This window comes from Ursus arctos, unplaced genomic scaffold (genome assembly GCF_023065955.2).
Source record: "Ursus arctos isolate Adak ecotype North America unplaced genomic scaffold, UrsArc2.0 scaffold_34, whole genome shotgun sequence".
Lineage (NCBI taxonomy): Eukaryota > Metazoa > Chordata > Mammalia > Carnivora > Ursidae > Ursus > Ursus arctos.
In genome coordinates this window covers 2,032,797-2,055,740 of record NW_026623030.1, presented here as the reverse complement: position 1 = coordinate 2,055,740, position 22,944 = coordinate 2,032,797, and the positions used below count along the sequence as shown (strand labels likewise).

At 42.3% G+C, this 22,944-nt stretch overlaps 1 protein-coding gene across 3 annotated transcripts in view; it reads right to left on the bottom strand.

Annotated features, from left to right (window-relative positions):
* The window catches only part of SPECC1L (sperm antigen with calponin homology and coiled-coil domains 1 like), a 123,141-nt gene that overhangs the window by 41,724 nt on the left and 58,473 nt on the right, over positions 1 to 22,944 (bottom strand). For all 3 annotated transcript variants that reach the window (XM_048221343.2, XM_026487834.4, XM_057305730.1), the window contains 5 exons: positions 22,623 to 22,696; positions 21,113 to 21,288; positions 15,552 to 15,715; positions 11,161 to 11,252; positions 6,654 to 6,744 (listed from right to left, as the gene is read on the bottom strand). In XM_048221343.2, the coding sequence (XP_048077300.1) occupies positions 6,654 to 6,744; positions 11,161 to 11,252; positions 15,552 to 15,715; positions 21,113 to 21,288; positions 22,623 to 22,696 (597 nt within the window). The remainder of the gene's footprint in view (positions 1 to 6,653; positions 6,745 to 11,160; positions 11,253 to 15,551; positions 15,716 to 21,112; positions 21,289 to 22,622; positions 22,697 to 22,944) is intronic.

The following is a 22,944-nucleotide window of genomic DNA, read 5'->3' as shown; positions in this document are numbered from 1 at the left end:
CAGAGAGTAGTTCCAAATGGATGATGCTCCTGCCAAAATGAGTATAAAATCTGAAAAAATATGAAACTCAAGCACTTAAAGGCACTGAAGAGAATCCAAAAGCAGGCAGAAAATGAAAGGAGTAAACACGTGGAAAGAATGAAAGAGCATGGGGCAAGTTTCCCAGTTTACAGCTATAGGCATGAGTGCAGGCCCCAGGTGAGGCCATACAAGACAGCTCATAGAAAACCCACAGCTTTACTGCCTTGAAGAAGCAGAAGACAGATCTCAGGACCACCAAAGCTGCTGAAAAGGGAGGAAGTAGGAGAAATAACGGAAAGAATCACAAATTCTGTATATAGACTCTGCCCAAATCTCTCACTGACCTCTGAAAACCACAAGCACGGATTCCAAGGAGCCGAAATTAAGGACAAAATAACTGAACAGGTTTTTCAACTGAAGGAAAAGAGGTTAGATGGAGTTTAAAGACAGAGCACCTTAAATAAATATTTCAATGCATGCTAGGATGTACCAACTGCAAGTTACCTTGGGAAGCATTTAAAAAATAAGATGGACTGAAGGAAGGGTAGAGGGATGGATAAACATGAAAACGCAAACACAGCAAAGTGCTGAAGAATCTAGACGGTGAGATGTGGCTATCCACCACACAATTTCTTTCAACTTTTCTGTATGTTTGAAATTTCCTGTAATAATATGTTGGGGGGAAAAATAGGAGCTTAGATACTCTGGTTTATCAAGACAAATACCAAGAACCACAGACAAAAGAAGGAAAGGGTTGAGGGTGGGGAAAGGTTAGAAGTAAATAGCTATTCACCAGACTATAAATACAAGAAGGTAGGATTTCTATCTGGATTTCTCCTAGGAATTTCCCCACTAAGGTGGGATCTAGGGCTGAGCTGAAATCTGACTGAGATCTACCCTCTGGAAAATAAAAATTGCTGTGAAACTTTTAAATAGAAAGCTCTTTTTCAGGGCGCCTGGGTGGCTCAGTCGGTTAAGCATCTGCCTTCGGCTCAGGTCATCATCTCAGGGTCCTGAGGTCAGGCTCCCTGCTCAGGCGGGGAGTCTGCTTCTCCCTCTGCCTCCCCCACCCCACTCGTGCTCTCTCGCTCAAGTAAATAAATTTTTTTTTTTAAAAGAAAGCTCTTTTTCTTTTATTTAACTTAAGAGACTATATAACTTTTAACAAAGATTGGGCTTTCTAGTAAAACTTCCTCTGTATACATTTACTATATGTACCCTTAACATAAATCAATGTCTTCAAAATACTGTGTTTTTAAAACTTTTTACATCTATAACCTCAAGTAACACAATTCAGACAGATGATAAGAGTATTAATTTCTCGGGGGGCGCCTGGGTGGCACGGTGGTTGGGCGTCTGCCTTCGGCTCAGGGCGTGATCCCGGCGTTCTGGGATCGAGCCCCACATCAGGCTCCTCCGCTGGGAGCCTGCTTCTTCCTCTCCCACTCCCCCTGCTTGTGTTCCCTCTCTCGCTGGCTGTCTCTATCTCTGTCGAATAAATAAAAAACAAAATCTTAAAAAAAAAAAAAGAGTATTAATTCCTTAAGATTTTATTATTTGAGAGAGAGAGAGAGAACAAGTTGGGGGGGTAGAGGGAGAAGGAGAAGTGGACTCCCCAGGGAGTCCAATGCACTGATGCGGGGCTCGATCCCAGGACCCTGAGATCATGACCTGAGCTGAAGGCACACGCTTAACCTGAGCCACCCAGGCACCCCAAGAGTATGAATTTCTTTACAGAACGTAAATACACTTGGATTAATCAACTTTCTCAGATACCAAATGTCTGAGCCATGACACAGATAGGGAACTTATGAGATCACCCTGATATGGGTCAAAAACACAGGCTCCCCAACGATCTGCAACATCCAGCTGAGGTCTTTGCTTAACACTCTGGACCTTGTAAAATCACACTGTGCAAGTGCGGTCAGTAAAGACCTTTTCAACCACCTGTCCATGTACCTAGTTAGCAGATCTATCCTTTCCTGCTTATTAGGCCATAAATGCTAATTCACATCCTAGCTACAAAGAGTCACTGAAGTGGCACAATCATGACCCTAAACCAACAATACCAACAAAAGAGCATTTGATTAGTCCATTTATAGTAAGATTTCTCTGCTCTATTTTCCTGCAACTGACATGTAAGCATGATGCTAAAATAGAATAAAAACCCCATGCCTATTATAATGTATCTAACTGGAAAAACATCAAATTCTCCAATGTAAGTGTGGAACAGGAAGGAGCATCTTTGAAAGTTTCAGTAATGAAGCCACTGAAACTTTCAAAATGAAAATTATAGACTATTCTTTGATTTATGCCACGATAAAAGAAACAATCAAGGAAGAAAAGCATTTCAAGAGAGAGCCTGGAAATCCTACTCTCTTATCACGGTTTAGATAACCATGGTGGCTTTTTATGACCAAGAATCACTTGGTTGTTTTTAGTTTTATAAGTTGTTTCTTTCTCTAATGACTGTTTAAAATAAAAGATCACACTGTCAACAAATTCTCAGATAAAAATTCACCTAAGTATGTTTCCTGCTCTCTCCTGTATTTGCCCTCTTCAGCTAAGCCCCATGAAGGCATTATAACGGACTGAAGCGGAGACGTAGACCATCATTAACACACACGGACCATACCCTCAATAGCCATATCCTTTGAAATATTACCAGATAATAAAATGAGGAAAGCCAGGGAAAGGTTTAATTCAGCAGAGCCCCAGAGACATTTAACACATTTATTCTGTGTCAATAACCTTGGCCCACAGATCTTCAACACCCCCGTTCTGTACCCACAAAAGCCAAGATAATAGGAAAAATTAAATTTGTTGCCCAATTTCCTGAATTTGTCCTTTCCTAAGAATTACTTGGGGTGCCTGTGAAAATGAAGTTTCCAAGCTCCCTTTCCTAGAGAGTCCATGGCAGTAGACCTGAGGTAAGGCCCAGGATTCCCTATTTCATGAAATGACTCAGGTAAGTCTTATTAATAGGTAAATTCGAGAAACGCTATTGGTGCTGGCTTTCCCCAGTAAACCCTGTCCTGCTGTAAGCTGATGAAGAGTCTGGAAGGTAGTTGCTCAAAGGAGAAGGCTCCAAGGGTCAGCTTTAGCATGGCCTCAGGAGTTTTAGAAGGCCCTGAGTCATTTCTCACTGGAGCATGCGGCATCCCCACCTTCTTCCGAGGCCAACAGGGTCCTGGGGACTCAGTTTTCTCTGGTGTCCAAGGATGACCTCAAGGCTCTCCAGATGAGGTCACTCCCACAGGGCTGTCACAGCCCAGTGTTATACATATTCTCAAAGGCTGTGGCATCCTGGCTCCTGGTTCCAACTGTACTTGGATCAAAAGGTTGACTTTATTGACAGAACGGGGGCAGATGCAACAGGCAGCTGAATGGCAATGCTCCTGAACCCTTGGCTTCCATCTCTGCCCTTGGGGCCTGCACCCTTAACGTGCCCAAAATATAATGTGTAGTGATACTTTCTCACAACCACTTGTAGGCAGCTAAGAAAAATCCCGCAGACCCTGGCGGCCTTGTGACAAACTAAAATCTTGCACTCAGACAATAAAGAGCCATCCTTCTCAGCCACTTGTGCTACTAAGAAGTTCACACGCTAACCGTAACAAAATCTAACAGCATTTACTGTGGGCTAAGATCTGTGCTAAGCCCTTTTTACATGCTTTAACTTGCACTTCATTCACTCATCTCACATGTATTATCAAGAGCCCAGTATAACAGAGGCTGAGATACCACAGTGAACCAGACAGACACGAATCCCTGAATTCACGGACCTCTCGGTCTAGGGAGGCAGACAGTAAAAGTTATAGACAAGAACTATGCAATATGTCTGAAGGGCTAAGTACTTAAAGTTTTTTAAAGGGGTTCGGGGTTCGGGAAAGGGGCGTGTGGAGGAGCGTGCGGTTTAAATTTTAAACATGGCACTCACCAGCTAAGGGGAGCCCAGAGCAAAGCCTCGAAGGAGGGCCCAAGGGAGCCGTGTGGACATGTGGCAGAGCGCTTGGCAGAGGAAGTGCCAGGGCAAGGCTCCACGGTTGGGAGTATGCCGGCGTGGCCCAGGGAGCACAAGGAAACCCGTGTAGCTGGGCAGAGTGACCAAAAGAGAAACATGGTTAGGCCAGAGAGGCAACAAGGCCACGCTGGGAGGGCCTGGAGGCCACTAAGAGAACTCTAGCTTTTATTCTGAGAGAAATGGGGAGCTGGGGGAAGGTTTTGAATAGAATGAAGTGTTTAAATTTATATTTTTCAGGATTAGGCTGGCTGTAGGGTTCAGAATAGATTGTGAGGTTGGGGCGCCTGGGTGGCTCAGTCGTTAAGTGTCTGCCTTGGGCTCAGGGCGTGATCCCGGCGTTCTGGGATCGAGCCCCGCATCAGGCTCCTCCACTGGGAGCCTGCTTCTTCCTCTCTCACTACCCCTGTTTGTGTTCCCTCTCTTGCTGGCTGTCTCTCTGTCAAATAAATTTTTAAAAATCTTAAAAAAAAAAAAAAAAAAAAAAAGAACAGATTGTGAGGGAGGATTAGGAATCTTTTGTCAGAACCCAGGTGAGAGAGGATGGTGGCTTGACCAAGGAGGTGGTGGCAGAGGGAAGAGCAATGCTCCAGCTCTGGATGTAGAGCCAATGGAGTTTCCTGAAGAACGAAACAGTTCTGTAACTTTGTATGGTGACAGATGGTAACTAGACTTGTGATCATTTTGCAACATGTACAAAAACATGAATGCCTGAAACTAATATAAGGTTATATGTCATTTATACTTCAATTAAATATTGATTTGATTGGGGCGTCTGGGTGACTCAGTCGGTTAAGCATCAGACTCTTGATCTCAGCTCAAGTCCTGACCTCAGGGTCATGAGTTCAAGCCCTGTGTTGGGCTCCACGCTGGGCATGGAGACTACTTAAAAAAAAAAATTGATTTGATCATGGAAAAAAAAAAACCTAATAGTTCGCAGAAGTGGGGTCTAAGAAAAAGAAGGGAGTTAGGGATGACTCTGAGGTTTCTGGAGGATAAAACTGCCATTAATTGAAATGGAGAAGACAGATTACAGGTAGGACAAGTTTAGAAAATGCAGAAATCTTGTCCTGGATGCACTCCATCTGAGATTATTTGACATCCAAATGGAGCTATCGAGTAGGCAACTGGGTCTATAGCAGAGAAACAGGCTGGAGATACCAGTTTGACAAACAACAGTACAGCCATGAGAAAGAATACAGTAGCAGAGTGAGTACAGACAGAGAAGGGAGGCCCAGGAACTGAGCTGGGAGGTACCCCACCACTTATAGGTCAGGAAGGGGGATCAAGCACAGGAGATGGAGGAGCAGCAGGGAGGGAGGGAGAAGACACAAAAATGAGGGTTATGGAAATCAAAATGAACATCCCAGAAGAGAGACTGCTCATTGACAGCCTACACATACATAATCCTTAGTGGGTCCATCTGGGAGGCAAGGGTAGGAACACAGTCAAAATGTAAAGACAGACTTGAGACCTTCCGCTATTTTTTTCTTTAACAATCTGAGGGGAGAAAAGACCTCAAAGTCATGACTGACGAATGCACTAGAGCCAAGAAGGAGGGGTAGAAGGCCAGCCCTTGTGCAGGGAAGGTAACAGCAGCACCATCTTGTGCTCCATTATCCCTAAGTACATGCACAAGCAGCTCATCTCAATATGAGGTAGACCTGCGACTCGCAGGGAAAGGGCCAGTCCCACCGCCAAACCGGACACCTCCTGCACAGGTGCCCCACGGAGCCCACAGAGCGTCCTCTGGGTGTCTGCAGCACTAATTCTCACAAGTCTGCTTATTCTTTAACCCACACCTGCTGAAACCCTGTAGTCACATGCATAAGAGCTAGCTGCCACAACCGAGAGAACGTACAGAGGAACACTTGGAGGCAATTGGCCTACACCAATTGAGAGGAGCATGGGGCTCCTGAAGGGCGTGCATCCCGGCTGGGCACGTCCACACCTACCCTAAATGAAGCCTGCACTTCACAGCACCATGCCCCAGTGCTGCAAACTGTTTTCCAGTGCACTTCAGCACTGTGCGGGAAGAGGCAGTAGAGGGTCAGAGAAGGAGCTCTGACCTCGAGAGTCAGGAGACGTGTGTTCTGGTGCTGGCTCTAACATAAAAGCTGTGTGAAAACAGCCAAGCCCCTTAAAGTGCACGGAGGAACAAGCCTCATCTCAACCTCGTGTTTCAGAGTCTCAGTTTCCTCTTATGGACAATAATACAGAGCATAGAGGTTAAAAGAATCAGCTTTGGAGTCAGGCTGCCCAGGTCTACTGTTCATTGTTAACCTGTGTTAAGTTATTTAACTTTCTGAAACCTCATTTTTAGTATCTATAAAATGTAGGTAACAGTACATACCCCATGAAGAACTATGTAAACAAAATGCCTAGTAATGGTGTGGGCTCTCCATAATGCTGAGAGAGCTGTCTTCTAAGATGCATTTGTTAACAATCTCCCTATCTGTAAAGATGACATATTATTAGTAAGCTTCTGATAAAGATGTATACCAGATCAGCTGAAATAATGTCAAGAACAAAGAAAATCACAATTTAGTTAGCCAAAAAAGTCAGAAGAATAAGAACAGCGAAGTGAAATACTGTGCCATATGAGATATACCTTGAACAGGGATCTCCCCATAGTTTGGTCTCTTATCTGACAGAGCCGTCAGGGGTTTGGATGTAGAGATTGGTCCACTTATGGAATGTCTCTGAAATCATAACATAAACAGCATCAAAGTTAGCATAAATCTAGAGCTGGAACTCAAAAAGTCAACACTGCAGAGAGGAATACTTAGTTATGAATCTCCATCATTCTTTCCATGTTGTTATAGTAAGACTAAAACACACACACACTTAATAGCATATAATGTGATCAATATACTATTTAAAAAATTCATACAGAAATATCCCCTGTGCCCCTTACTCAGTTTTCCCCAATGGTAACACTTACAGCATACTATCACAACCAGTACACGGACATTGTTTTGTTTAAAGAGAATTCTTAACTATTACACACCCGTCAGCGAAATGTGGACATGCTCCTACTACGAGAGCCCCAGTACAGCCTGTCATCTTAATTCAGCAGCACCACAATGGCTCTGCCACTGGCTTCCTCATCTCCGGATACACGCATCCCTCTGAGTGCAGCCACAAGTATGTGCCACAAATACTTCCTCTCAGTTCCTCAGCTTCATCTCCTGCCTTCTCTGTGTAATGCTCAAATACCACCAAACTATTCATTTCCAGACAGACCATGTGTTTACCGGCACTGTCCTTTCTGTCATGCTTATTTTCCCAGCTTTTCCTCCAGCCCTTTTTAATCTAGCGAACCTCTAACTACTCATTTCATATTCCTAGCAGAAGCGTGCGAGGTTCAGCCTCTTCACATCCTTACCAACACCTGAGACTGTCTTTCAGTTTTAGCCATCCTAAAGGGTACATAGCAGGATCTTACTGTGAATTTAATTTTTACTTCCCAGTGACTAATGATGTTGAAAATCTTTTCATGTGTTTACTGGCCATTTGTGTATCTTCTCTAAGGAAGGGGCTTTTAAAAAATCTTTTGTCACTATTTACTGGTTTGTCTTCAATCAAGAAGACAAAGATGTCTTCTTGGAATATAAGTGTTTTGACAGATAAATGTATTGTGATTATATTCTCCTGAGTCTGTAACTTATTTTTCATTTTCTTAATATCTCTCAGAAGTTTCAAATTTTGATGTCCAATTTATCAATTTTCTTTCATGGCTCCTTCTTTTTATGTCCTAAATAAGAAATCTTGGCCTTCCTGAAGATGAGGATGATTTTCTCTAATGTTTTCATCTACAAGTTTTGTAGTTTTAGCTTTCACATGTAGGTCCACAATCAATTTTAATTTTTATAAATGCCATGAGGTAACAGTTGTGGTTATTTTTCTCCCATATAAATTTTAGCTGTTCCAGAATCCTTTGTTGGAAAGGCTACCTCTCTCCCACTGAATTACCCTGGCACCTCTGCTGAAAATCAGCTGACCTATTTCTGGATTGTCTAATCCACTGATATAATGTCTACATTTAAACTTATGTCAGTAGGTGCAGCTGCTGGTACTCGGGCTATCTGTGGGATGGGGAGTTTATCAGCTTAATGAAGATTTCAAATAAACAAACAAACAAACAATGTCAGTACCACACTGTCTTGATTACTCTAAGTGCTGAAATCAGGTAGTATAAGTCCTCCAAATTTGTTTCCTTTTTTTTTAATCTCCCAGATGCTTTGGATATTCAGGGTCCTTTGAATTTCCACATAAATTTAAAATTATATTATCAATTTCTACAAAATAGCATGCAGGACTGTCACTGGGATTGTGCTGAATCTACAGAGCAACGAGAGGGACAGCTGTAAGACAATAACAATATTGAGTCTTCCGGTCCATGAATCTCTCTCTCGTTTATTACTTCTTCAGTTTCTCTCAGCAATATTTTATACTTTCCATTATACAGATCTTGCACACTTTATTAAATGTATTGCTAAGTATTTCAATTTTCAATTGTTCAACTGGAGTGACTAGATCTAAGAGAGGGCAAGAGGAATCCTCAAGACAGAAGCTAATCTTTTATAACCTTACCTTGTGACATCTCACCCTCTTGCCATACTCTATTCATCGGAAGTGAGTCATGAAGTCCAGCCAACACTCAAGAGGAGCTGATTCCACAAGAGCGTGACTTCTGGGAGGTGAGAGTCACTAAGAAGCACTTCAGAGGCTGAGTACCCCAGTTACTTACGGATCTCCTTGGCTCTTTTGAGGGCAAGGCTAGCAGTGTTTACTCAAGAGCTGCAATGCAGTCCTACTTCAGGGTGTGGCCCTCAGGGGTCTCTAAGGAACGCTCTAAGTACTCCAAAATTTCTCCACAGTGGCCAGTGAGAACTCCAATGATTCCCTGCCCTGTGTGAACTATGGGAAGCGTTTACCTGACAGCTCCCCGGTGACTCTTCTTTCCTGGGAAACTGTTCTTACTCAGCCTTGTGGGGATTCACCCTGTGCCAGCGCAGACTGGCATTGAGGCAAAAACTCACAGGGATGCCTTTGCAGAGGCCCTTCCTCTGTGTAGCTCCCTCCTCCCAGGTCCTCTGCCCTGCAAATTCCAGCACTCTCAATCTCCCTGAACACGGATCTGTGTCTCCTCAGACCCAGCCGGTTCCCTCTTCCTGCCTCCATCTGGCTTCATCCCCCCTGCACCACCATCTGGAACCCCCCAACAGGAAAAGTGTGGGCCCGGCAGGACTTTTATTTAAGGACCACAGTCTCATACTGCCTGCTGTACATGTCTGAATATAATTGCTTCCTATAATTTGTACAGCTTTCGAGTTGCTTGGGGTGGCAGAGTAATCCAGCCTGTCACTCCCTCAGAGCCAGAAGTAGAATTCCCACTCAGGGAGTTTTGAAAAACTAACAATCCCAATCTTAGGCCCTATTCCCTAGAGATTCTCGTTCACTAGGATGAGGCCTGGGAATCTACGTGTTTAAAACCTCTCCACATGGTTTTTATGCACAATTAGATTTGAGAAGCACTGTGCCAACCAAATACTAAAAAGCTACTGAATGTGGCTTGTAATTATTAACTTTTATCAAGTTATAGAGATGAGATTTTTCACCTCCTATCTTTACAAAGATTTACAAAGTCATGCTTTGAATATTAAACTTCAATTAACAAATATTACTTAAAGAAATTTCTCTTTTGAAGTTTGTATTTTGCATCTTGAGGTCAACAGAAAACGTTTGATTAACAGAGAGCATATAAAAAGCATTAAATCTACAGTGGGATTAGAATTCCCTTGCCCCTTCCTTGTAAATTAAGGGCATTAACACCTTCTATACACATGCAAATGCAGAGCCACTAATCTGCAACATTACAAATGCAGAAGGAGTGCACTTTTACTCGAAATTTCATACAGGAAAAAGTTAAAAAGTAAAAACAAAACAAAACACCAACAGATTCACTTGTAAAATACATGGCCAATAGTTAACAAAGTACAAAAGTGTCCATTCAAAAATAAAATGCTCCCAAATCCTATTCTAGTTTTTAGGAAGAGGTATGGCCAAGGCTACCCTGTATCAAAGGGTACTAGGTACTAGGTCTATGGCTGTTTTTCCTTTGGCTACTCTCTCTTATGTAGAAAAACTCCACCACAGCCACTCTTTCCAAAAGTGGCTGACCAACAAAGGCACAGTGAGAAGCCTCAGGAGCACTACGAGCAACAATAATCTCCCCTGCTTCTGGGTCTGCATTTCCACAGTGGCCAGGAAGAGCAACTTCAGAGACCTGTTTATGATGGATCAGCCATGCCCTTGTGCTAGACCGCTAAAAAACGGCCCACAATGAACCTTCTGCAGAACCCCCCAACTCTGAGTCTGGGCTAGCCTTACAACTTGGTTGAAGCTTGAGACACCGCACCATGTAGGGACCTGAGAGGAAAGATCACATGGAGAGAGTGGCCCAGCCATCCTTGCTGAGCCCAGGCCCCAGTGGCTAAGGGCAGCTGTAGGAGCGAGCCCACACAAAGTCAACAAAGAACTGCCTAGTCAATACACAAATGTGAAAAATCATACAACTGCTCTTTTAAACCACTAAGCTTTGAAGAGATTTTTTAGGTAGCAGACGCTGACACACACCAACTACATATGCTACTTAGAGAGATGGTCCCTGAAGCCACAATGCCCAGGTTCAAATCCCAGCCCCACCACTTCTTCATTATATGACCCTCAGCAAGTTGCTTAACCTTTCTGGTTAAACTTTCAGTTTTCACATGTGAAAATAGAGGGCCTCAGTTTCCACAAGTGAAAATTAGTACCTGATAACAGGGTGCTGTGAGGATTAAATGAATTCACATTATAAAGCATTTGGAATGGTGTAGAACACGTAGCAAGCGCTCAATACTTATTAGCTATCACTATTACTTTCAGAAGAGTAACACAATGGACATTTTCATAATTTATCTCAATTAAGGATATTTACATTATTTTACAACCCTAACTACATTCCTCACGAGGTAGCCGTTTGCCCCCCTAACATAAGCGTAAATGACTGTTAGAAGGACGGACTTTCAGATGCTGAGGCCCCCACAGCTTCTATGGTCACGGACACTTACCTGCATAGGCGAGACAGCTGCGGCAGGAGGGGTTTTCATAGGACTTGGACTCAAAGGCGTGCGAGGAATCGCAGCTGCAGTGGGGTTTGGTACTACAGAAACAAATAAACAAATACTGAATGCATCCCAGTAGAGTGGAAGCCTTCTTAACTGGTCTCCCTGAAGGATCCCCCAGACTACCCAGTGCTCGGGCTCCCCTAGAAGCTGTCCTGAGGCCTAAGCTCCATGGCGTGCTCACAGTCGTGCCTGGCAGGTGCTGCTTCTCCTGCCACCAGTGGATTGTCTGTTCCCCAGAGCAGTTGTGTTGATTCCCAACCTGGTTATGCCGGTCATTTCATTTTTGCCATTTCATTAACTTAGGTAGTTAAAGAGCTCCATGAGCCAATAAAATTCAAGTTCAAAAAACCCAAGAGGAGTATTTCTGTACCAGCATCAGGTGAGAAGCCTGGCCCAATGTGGATGTGCATTCAATGAAGGAACAATGGAAAACAAAAACAAACAAAAAACAAAGGAACACTGGGCTCCCATTCATCTTTTCTCATCTCCTCCTGTGGAATTATCACTTCACTTCGCAAGTACTTTCTTTTTCATTTAATGCATGGATGTGTAATTATTCACTCACGTGAGTCTCCCTCTTAGACTGAACTATTCAAAAGTCAGATCCATAATTTACTCACTTCCAGACACTTCGGCTTGACACAGGTGTTGGTAGAGGGTGCATAAAAAGTGGTTATTGGTTTGAAGCTAAATTAAAATCAAAATGGGACACAAAGATAAAATCAGGCACATCACCCAGTGGGAAAAGATGATTTTTATGCAACCAAGAACTTGTATTTAAATTGCTATTTTTAGATGTATTATTTTATTGAGATAAAATTCACATAATAGGGGCACCTGGCTGGCTCAGTCGGTAGAGCATGCTACTCTTGATCTCAGGGTTGTGAGTTCGAGCCCCGTGTTAAGTATGGAGCCTACTTAAAATTAAAAAAAAATTTTTTTTTTAATTCACATAATAGGGGCACCTAAGGTAGCTCAGTGGTTAAGCGGCTGCCTTGGCTCAGGTCACGATCCCAGGGTCCTGGGATCCAGCCCGCATCTTGCTCCCTGCTTGATAGGCAGCCTGCTTCTTCCTCTCCACCACTTGTGCTCTCTCACTTGTGCTCTCTCGCACGGGTGAACACACGCTCTCTCTCTCAAATAAATATATAAAATCTTTGAAAAAAACCTCAAGTAATAGAAAGTAATTTTAAAACGTATAGTTTAATGGTATTTAATACATTCACAATATTGTGCAGCCATCATCACCTCTACCTAGTTCCAAAATATCCCGGTATCTATTAAGCAATCACTCCCCATCATTCTCTTCCCCTGTCTCTGGCAGCCGCTAAACTCCTTTCTGTCTCTATGAACTTACCTATTCTCCATATTTCATATAAATGGAATCTTATAACCCTCAGCCTTTTGTGTCTGGCTGCTTTCACTTAGCATGTTTTCCACATGGTAATATATATTAGTACTTCTTTCATTCCTTCCTATGGCGGAATAATATTCCATCAGTTGGATAGACCACATTCTGTTTATCTATTCATCAGTTGATGGACAGCTGCGTTGTTTCCATGGTCTGGCTACTGTGAATAGTGCTACTATGAACACTGATGTACAACTATTTGAATACTTGTGTTAACTTCTTTTGCGTATATACTTAAGCAGTGTTAACTACAGAGTCATTTAGACATATCTCAATGTAAAATATTGTTTTTTTTAAAAAAGATCAGTATAGAAGCAGATTTATCTTTTTGCATTAGAATCCATTTCATTAAGATTTTTTTTTTTGTTTAGGGGCGCCTGGGTGGCTCACTCGTTAAGCGTCTGCCTTCGGCTCAGGGCGTGATCCCAGAGTCCTGGGATCGAGCCCCACATCAGGCTCCTCCACTGGGAGCCTGCTTCTTCCTCTCCCACTCCCCCTGCTTGTGTTCCCTCTCTCGCTGGCTGTCTCTATCTCAAATAAATAAATAAAATCTTAAAAAAAAAAAAAAAGAGTGGGAGAGGAAGTGGGAGTGGGAGAGGGAGAGGAAGAAGCAGGCTCCCAGCGGAGGAGCCTGATGTGGGGCTCGATCCCAGGACTCTGGGATCACGCCCTGAGCCGAAGGCAGATGCTTAACGAGTGAGCCACCCAGGCGCCCCTATTTCATCAAGATTTTGAATAACTGCATGACTTTAATTTAGTATAGACAATTCATTATCATTTCATTTTAGAAGTACAGATTTTTATAAGTCTTTCCTTCATCTTAGCCCATCATATTACCCAGAGGTAGCCACTAACAATAGTTCCAAGTCCATCATTCTTGCACTTTTATTGCAAAAATCTATGTACTTAAAAAAACAAAATGAGATCACACTATATAATACTGGTCTGCAACTTACTATAAAGGATTGCAGGCATATTTTAACATCAGTACTTTGAGATTTACCTCATCCTTATTAAAAAATGCATAGTAGTCTACTGTACTAATGGGTCATAATTGACTTAATCCTTTTAATGGGCACTTAAGCAATTTCCAGGTTATCCATTTTTTTCAAACAATCCTACACTGAAAACTTTGTGTGTATATCTGTATCTATAGCTACATATATTTATAAGCTTATGCCAGTATTACGTATAAGAACTTCAGAGTTTATGAATGTGGCATTTTAAATTGGAAGGTACTGTCCTCTAAAATATCTGTACCAACAGTGTGAGTATGTAAGTGACTTTTGCTCTGATTTTAAGTCATAAAACTAATTTGCGTATAGTCATAGAAACTACTATTATTAGAGTGAATTAGAATAAAGTTTATCATGAAGTTTAAAGATTTTAGAAGAAAATATAAGTTTTAAGTCACATTACATTCAGTTATTTTTGTTGTTGTTCTTAAGATTTATTTATTTGAGAGAGAGAGAGAGAGTGGCTGAGTGGGTGGGGGAGCAGAGAGAGAGAGTCTTAAGCCAACTCCGCAATGAGGGCGAAGCCCAACCCAGGGCTTGATCTCACAACTCTGAGATGATGACATGAGCCAAAACCAAGAGCTGGATGCTTAATTGACTGCGTCACCCAGTGTTTTTTTAAGATTTTTTAAAAAGTTTTTTAAAAAAGATTTTATTTATTTGAGAGAGAGATCACAGAGGGAGAGGGAGATGCAGACTTGCCGTTGAGTGGAGAGCCTGATGTGGGGCTTGATCCCAGGACCCTGGGATCATGACCGGAGCAGAAGACAGATGCTTAACTGACTGAGCCACCCAGGCTCCCCAAGATTTTATTTTTTTAAGTAATTTCTACACCCAATGTGGGGCTCAGACTCACAACCCCAGGATTAAGAGTCATATGCTCTACAAACTGAGCCAGACGGGCACCCCCATTTATGTTTGTGGGGTTTTTTTTAACTACATCCCTTTCCCTTTCCCAGATTGAGGGGGTTAGAGATGAAAAGGAGCCAGTCATTTGAAGGTGGGAAGAGTGAGCTTCCAGGTACAGAAGAGCCTGTGCGATATGGAGCCTGGCCTGCTTTGGGACCTGCAGTCCAGTGTGGCAGCAGTATAGAGGGCCGAGGAAGAGTGATTCAACTGAGGTAAGAGGAAGGCAGGGTCAGACCATGTAGGCAATGGGATGTGAATATCACTGTAACTATAATAAAGCAATTAAAGGAGTTAAGCAAGAAAAGATCTTTCTGTCAAAATGAAATAGAGAAACTGATTAGGAGGTCACTGAAATTAGAAGCTGATGGTGGCTTGTACTGGCAGTTGATTGTATACCAGAGATGGAGAGAAGTAGACAGAGCAAAGATGCGCATACTGGAGGCTGGATCCACATGACTTGCTAATGGATTAGATGTGGAAGTGAGAAAGAAGAAGTATTTAAGGAAGAAGGAGGATTCCTGGATTTCTGGCTTAAGTAACTGGGTAGAATGGTGCTGCCACTTACACAGGGGAAAGCCTGAAGCTTAGGGGCAAGAGTGCAGTTTTGGACATAGAATGTCTAGGAGATACCGGAGTGTCAATGTCAGGGAGGCCCTTGGATTTATGGACCTACAGGAGTTCAGAGGAAGGGAAAGGGCTGAATTCATACATCTGGAGGTTTTTAGGCATAGAGAAGACACTCAGAGGCCCAGGACTATGTGAAGACACATTTCTGCCAGAGGCAAGGCACCAAGTCTGAGACCAAGATCTCTGAAGCTAAAGAAATCCCAAGTCTCCTGCTAAAATTCACCTGAAAGTTAAGACTAATTCATTAATATTACATGAAATTGGATGAGGCTCAGAGAGTAAGACGGTAAAAAGAATATCAAACCAGACCAGAGAACAAATGGTAAGTGAATGATGACTGCCTGCCCTTGGCACAGGATATAAGAAATTACCTTGTGATGCACTGTCGAAGGACTTGATGAGGGTTTTCACCGTAGGGGTTGGCTCAGAGGAAGTTGAAGACCTTCTACTCAGTCCCATCCCTTGCCTTAAGGCTGCCAGGTCTCTCTCAACAGCATTCATATAGTTGTACACCCGACCTCGCTCCTCCTCTTGCCTGAAAATTAAAGCGAAATCTGGCATTTTTATACACATACTAGCAAATACACCTTTTTGCCTCCCTACTGAAAAGCATTAAAAAGTATCACTTTTAAAAAAGACAATATCATGGGGTGCCTGGGTGGCTTAGTCGTTAGGTATCTGCTTTCGGCTCAGGGCGTGATTCCGGGGTCCTGGGATTGAGCCCTGCATCGGGCTCCCTGCTCCGCTGGGAGCCTGCTTCTTCCTCTCCCACTCCCCCTTCTTGTGTTCCCTCTCTCACTGGCAGTCTCTCTCTCTCTGTCAAATGAATTAAAAAAATAAAATAAAATAACCTAAAAAAAAAAAAAGAATAAGAACTTTCTTTAAAAAAAAATAAAAATAGGGGCGCCTGGGTGGCACAGCGGTTGGGCGTCTGCCTTCGGCTCAGGGCGTGATCCCGGCGTTATGGGATCGAGCCCCACATCAGGCTCTTCCGCTATGAGCCTGCTTCTTCCTCTCCCACTCCCCCTGCTTGTGTTCCCTCTCTCTCTGGCTGTCTCTATCCTGTCGGATAAATAAATAAAATCTTTAAAAAAATAAAAAAATTAAAAAATAAAAAAAAATAAAAATAAAAAAGACAATTATCAGTGGAGCTGAGTAAATTACCTAGTCTAATATTCTCATTTGTTTGGTAAATTCCAGGAAATGATATTAATGTTTTTATATCAGGTTGTACTAAATAAGTTTAAAAGTAACCATCAGAATCCATTTTCATCTGAGTAAGTATAAGGTGAGGACATCAGTAATCAATTAGCAGTAAAATGGAAAGTGGACTGGCCAAAAAGAACCTCACTCAGAACTGGGACCTTGAGGTTCTGTCCTGCTTTGAGGAGTCTGGGAATTCACCAGTACATATGGGTTATCTATACTGGCCCTATCTAATATGCCACGTGCAGACATGGAAATACAAAAGAAATGAAATCAAAGCTCATATTCTTTAAAACAAACCCTCTATAGTCTCCAAATAGAATTTCTACAAAGGAAAAACAAAAACCAAAACAAAACGTGGGCCCTATTTGTAACATGAGTCTCTGAGATGCTCAGTGTGATGGATCATGAGTCATCTAAAAAAAAAATCAATTACATTTTATTTCTGGCTAGCTCCAATTCACTGAGCTGACTAACACAGAAGTTTTCATCTGGAACGAGATTTGAGTTGCAGAGTTTGTACATGTCATATAACCATCAAATAAGTTTATAGGTGGACAAAAACTAAGTCAGTCCTTGGAAAAATTTGGTAGCTTTTTGGCTCTTCCGACAGTTTTTTCCCTCCAGATGTACCACAGTGTCTCATGCTCAGAAGTTTTTTGTGTTTTGTTTTGTTTTTAAGATTTTATTTATTTATTTGAGAGAGAGAGAGTACAAGCCGGGGAGAGAGGCAGAGGGAGAGGGAGCAGCAGACTCCCCGCTGAGCAGGGAGCCTGATGTGGGGCTCGATCCCAGGACCCTGAGATCATGACCCAAGCCAAAGGCAGATGCTTAACCAACTGAGCCACCCAGGCGCCCCATTCTGCTCAGAAGTTTTTTTTTTCTTTTTTAAAGATTTTATTTATTTATTTGACAGAGAGAGACCGCCAGCGAGAGAGGGAACACAAGCAGGAGGAGTGGGAAAGGAAGAAGCAGGCTCTCAGGGGAGAAGCCTGATGTGGGGCTCGATCCCAGAATGCTGGGATCACGCCCTGAGCTGAAGGCAGACGCTTAACGACTGTGCCACCCAGGCGCCCCTCTGCTCAGAAGTTTTAACAAAGAATCTATAACAGTGATTATCAAACCTTTTGGTCTTGGAACCCCTTTCCACTCTTTTTTTTTTTTTTTTTTTAAGACTTATTTATTTGAGAGAGAGCAAGCAAGAGATAGAGCATGAACAAGGGCAGAGGGAGAGGGAGAAGCAGAGACCCTGCTGAGCAGGGAGACCAAAGCGGGGCTCGATCCCAGGACCCTGGGACCATCACCGGAGCTGAAGGCAGACTTAACTGACTGAGCCACCCAGAATCCCCCCCTTTCCACTCTTAAAAATTACTGAAGATCCCAAAGAGCTTTTCTTTATGTGGCTTATATCTACTGACATTTATCATAATGGAAATTTAAACTAAGACATATTTAAAATACTTAATTCATTTAAAAATAAAAAAAAATAAACCCAGGACTTATCAATACAATATTTTTATGAAAAACAACTATTTTCCAAAACCAAAGGAAGAAGAGGAAGAGGAGGAGGTGGTGGAGGAGGAGGTGGGGGAGGGGGAGGGGGAGGGGGAGGAGAGGGAGGAGGAAGAGGAAGAAAAAGAAGAATAGCAGCATTTTTACATTTCTGCATATCTCTTTGATATCTGGATTAACAGAATACTGTAAGATTCTCATTTCTTCTTCTGTATTCAATCTACTGTGAGATAAAAACAAGAACAGGGCTCACAGGTATATAGTGGCTGAAAAAGAAAAGATTATTTTGATGATATTAAAATAGATAATTGTGGCTTTTTAGACAACCAAGGCTGTTTTTCCTTGTAGTAAGTGGTAGTTACCTAAAAGTTTGTTGCAATGTTGAATCTGAAACCATGTAAATAAACTTTTCCTTCTCTGTCCATTAAAATTCCTCTAGTCTATCTTACACTTTAAATGGACCTTTTACCCATATGTGACTGCATTGGTCATACAGAAAATATTGGTTCACTGAGTTACACGAATTTTCCAAATGTTGACATCTGTCATTATAGGATTTATTATTTAAAAGTCACATTTGTTGGGGCGCCTGGGTGGCACAGCCGTTAAGCGTCTGCCTTCGGCTCAGGGCGTGATCCCGGCGTTCTGGGATCGAGCCCCACATCAGGCTCCTCTGCTGGGAGCCTGCTTCTTCCTCTCCCACTCCCCCTGCTTGTGTTCCCTCTCTCGCTGGCTGTCTCTCTCTCTGTCGAATAAATAAATAAAATCTTTAAAAAAAAAAAAAAGTCACATTTGTTAATATCACCAATGATCTCATCAGGAAACTGTTTAAATATGGGAAGCTGCCAAGCTTGTGATGGCAGATAGAAGTTTTCTAAAATCCTAACACTGACACGAAAGCCCCCATTTTTTTTTTAAAGATTTTATTTATTTATTCGACAGAGATAGAGACAGCCAGCGAGAGAGGGAACACAAGCAGGGGGAGTGGGAGAGGAAGAAGCAGGCTCATAGCGGAGGAGCCTGATGTGGGGCTGGATCCCATAATGCCGGGATCACGCCCTGAGCCAAAGGCAGACGCTTAACCGCTGTGCCACCCAGGCACCCCACGAAAGCCCCCATTTTAGCACCAGCAACAAATAGTCAGTTGTTCTCCTTGAAGTGACAGTGATAGTCTTTCTTAATTCATTTTCAAGGAATATCCACTAAATACCAAAGTCTGAATATCTATAGTTTGTTTTAGCTTGAGCTGTCTTCTGACTAACAATCACAGAGCACTTCCGTTGAGACAACCTCATACTCGGGTATACAGCAGATACAGAGGAAGTGCTCTATGTATACTTCCCATGCATCACACGGAATGTTAAGCAGAGTATATACTCAAGGACTGAGATTTAGTAAAATTAATACACTGCTTCATTGAGGACGTCTTTAGGACCTGACGCAATAATTCCTCAAGAGCAGCATTTCAGTCACTCAGGTTAACTTTAGAATGAAACATTTCTGGGGCACCTGGGTGGTGCAGTCGGTTTAGCATCCAACTCAGGTTGTGATCTCGGGGTCCTGAGATCTAGCTCCCTGTTGGGCTCCCGTGCTCAGCACAGAGTCTACTTGAGATTCTTCCTCCCTCTCCTTTCGCCCCTCTCCATCGAGCGAGCACTGTCTTTCTCCCAAATAATTAAATAAATCTTAAAAAAAAAAAAAAAGAAAGAAACATTTCTGATACACCATTCCTTTAAGAGTACACAGAAAAATGGTAATATAATATGAGTCTTACACCAAGTGGAGAAACAATAATCTTCACTTCATTCCACGTTCTGCTTAAGGAAGCCAAAAAAAAAAAAATGGTTTAGTAATACTTTTTTCTGGGCCATACACTAGAGCTAGGCAACAATAAAACAAGATAGCTTTTCAAGGACTTCCTGTTTTGTTTTGTTTTGGTTTTGGTTTATTTTGTTTTAAGTAGGCTCCACGACCAGCATGGAGCCCAACAAGAGGCTTGAACTCACAACCCTGAGATCAAGACCTGAGCTGAGATCAAGATTCGGATGCCTAACCAACTGAGTTACCCAGGTACCCCATAAATATTTCTCTAAATTTTTTCCTATGTCTACCTAATAATTAGTTAAAGTACTGAATAATCAGATACTTTTTTAATAAAGTAAACTCTATGCCCAACTTGGGGCTCAAACTCATGACCCCAAGATCGAGTCATCTGCTCTACTGACTGAGCCAGCCAGGTACTCCTGGCTAATGAAATTCTTAATAATAACCTCAAACATAAAAACTACTCCCCTCTACTCATTAGATGGAATCTCACTGAGGAACTCAGAGCACATCACAAATGGCATCTCATCTAATACTTTGTATTGGTTTCCAATAATCTCTATGTTAATGGGAAAAAATACTACTATGGAGATTCAGGTGGTTATAAGTAAGTGAAAACTCAAGTGATGGAGAAAAACTCACTTCGCATTCCTTACTTGCATCTCTAATAATATTAGTTATTAAAGTAGGGGCACCTGGGTGGCTCAGTCAGTTAATAAGCATCTGCCTTCGGCTCAGGTCATGATTCCACGGTCCTGGGGTCAAGCCCCTCATTGGGCTCCCTCCTCAGCCAGAAGTCTGCTTCTCCCTCTCACTCTCCCTCTGTGCTTTCCCTCTCCTTCTCTCAAACAAATACGTAAAATCTTAAAAAAAATAAAGTATACTCATCACTGCCCTGGCCACTGTGCAGGCAGATCTCCTTTAAGCCTTACAGCAACACCGTAAAGCAGGTAGTACTGACTCCATCTTAAAGACGAGCAAACTGAGGCTTGGGGAAGTTAAGGGCCCTGACCAAGATCACATAGCTAGTAAGAAGCAGAACTGGAGTCAAGTCTGTCTGCCTCCACGGTACACATCCTTAATCAGAGGCATTAATCCAAAGAAAAGTAATAGGGCTGAAGTGTGGAGATACAGGAAAGGAGAGAAGAAGAAGGTACCTTGTGCCAGGGACCATTCTGGCCCCTCCAGAGCTGTTAACCGCAGACACGGACAACAACTCTGAGAGATCATATAGACTGTGCTATTTTACAGGTGTCATAAAATGAGGCCAGAAAAGTTGAGTAACTTCCACTAGGGTCCACACTCATTCTTTCCATAATACCACATCACAAAAGTGGGATTTAAGTGCTCTCTTAAAACATAAGTGCACAACTGGTTTCTCAAAACATACTTGCGTGACTTTATTTCCTCCAATTCTTTTGTGAGTTTCTCATTTTTTTCTTGAGCCTCATGTAATCGGCGCTTCAGATCACCAATCTCCTCTTGGGCTTCAGATTTGATGTCATTCGCAATGACCACGGCAGTCTGGAGATCAGCTTGAAACTGCCGCCATTCCGCGGATTCTTCCTACGTGAAAAAACTACAGTTTTATTTCCAAAAGAGAGCAATAAAAACTTACTTAAGGGGCGCCTGGGTGGCGCAGTCGTTAAGCGTCTGCCTTCGGCTCAGGGCGTGATCCCAGAGTTCTGGGATCGAGCCCCACATCAGGCTCCTCCGCTGGGAGCCTGCTTCTTCCTCTCCCACTCCCCCTGCTTGTGTTCCCTCTCTCGCTGGCTGTCAAATAAATAATAAATAAAATCTTTGAAAAAATAAAAATAAAACCTTACTTAAAAATAATAAAATGTGTTTAGGACTGGACTGTAATGCACTGTCCCAAAGGATGATTAGTTTCTTTTAAGTCTCAGAGAATTGCTATTATCATTTCTAACAGGTAAAAGGTAACACAATTATTAGTAGTGAACTTGTTCTTAATGGGGAAAAGACTTTCTAGCTGTTCTGTCTGCTGAGGCAGCAAGTACCAGAGTGCTCGATCAATATTAATGACAATAATGTCAAGTTTCCCTTCCTTATGCAAGTTTATAAGTCTTATGAAAATAAACACATCGTTCGAAATTTATAGCACTTTACCTCTGTGAAGTAGATAATGGTGTGTGAACCATACTGAAAGATTTTACAGTGAAAAACTATAAATATCTTGACATCAAAAACTAACAGGAAAAAAAAAATCAAAAGTCAAGGAAAAGGAAGAGGAAGCCCAAAGAAAAACACTAAACTCAAACTAGTCAGACAAAATCATACAAAGACAGGAGCTAAGGAACTGTACCGTCCACTGCTTCCCACAGCCATGGAGGATGCGGGTGTGGCTGGGTGGGCAAGCCTCCCCAGGGCATCACCTCCACCATAGCCACAGCTGTCCAGTCCCGGGCCCAGCATCCACCACCCCAAAGCGATTTTCTGACACTAGGAATACAGCCTGAATAACTGAGGCATGACTCAAACTATGAGATGAGCTCCCCCAGCTCTGCAGCAGAGTGGCACTGCTGCCAGCAAGCTGATCAAATCCCCAGAAGATAGAAAACCCAGATGAAAACAGCTTGGCTTGGGACACTTTCTAAGCAAGAGCGAATAATTCTTCTTTCCAAAATCTAACACTTGCTTTTTCCTAAATCCATCTTTTTAAAATTACCGCTCACAAATTACTAGTAGACTCTTCTCTCCAGAATCTAACACTAATCCCAACTTGAAATGATGGCATTTGCTTTCTGCCCAAAGCCCAGTAGGATCAGTATTTTAACTGTATCTGAAGCTTAAGATGAATGCTAACACGGTCAAGACTACACTGTATTCAACTTCAGAAACCTAGGCATTCTAATGAGATAATAAATGAGGATTTATCCTACCCGAAGTCTCCTGTGGAGTGTCTTGATTTCTCTTTCCATGTCATGTTTTTGGTCCTGGAGTTTTTTAACCGTATCTGAAAAGAGCACAGAAGTTTAAATATTTATTCTTAAAGCTGTGTTCCAAGGAATAATATAAAGGCAGGTATTTAAATATGACATTCAAAAAAAAAAGGTCATTCTGCCCAAAGACTTTTATTTTTAATACAAAACTTTGAAAAAAATGTTCAATCTAAGTATTAACCAATATTACTTTCTAAGGAAAATATCAAGTTTAAATCACAATTTCTGGATTGCTTCCTTCCTCAGTGTCTTAATTCTGAAA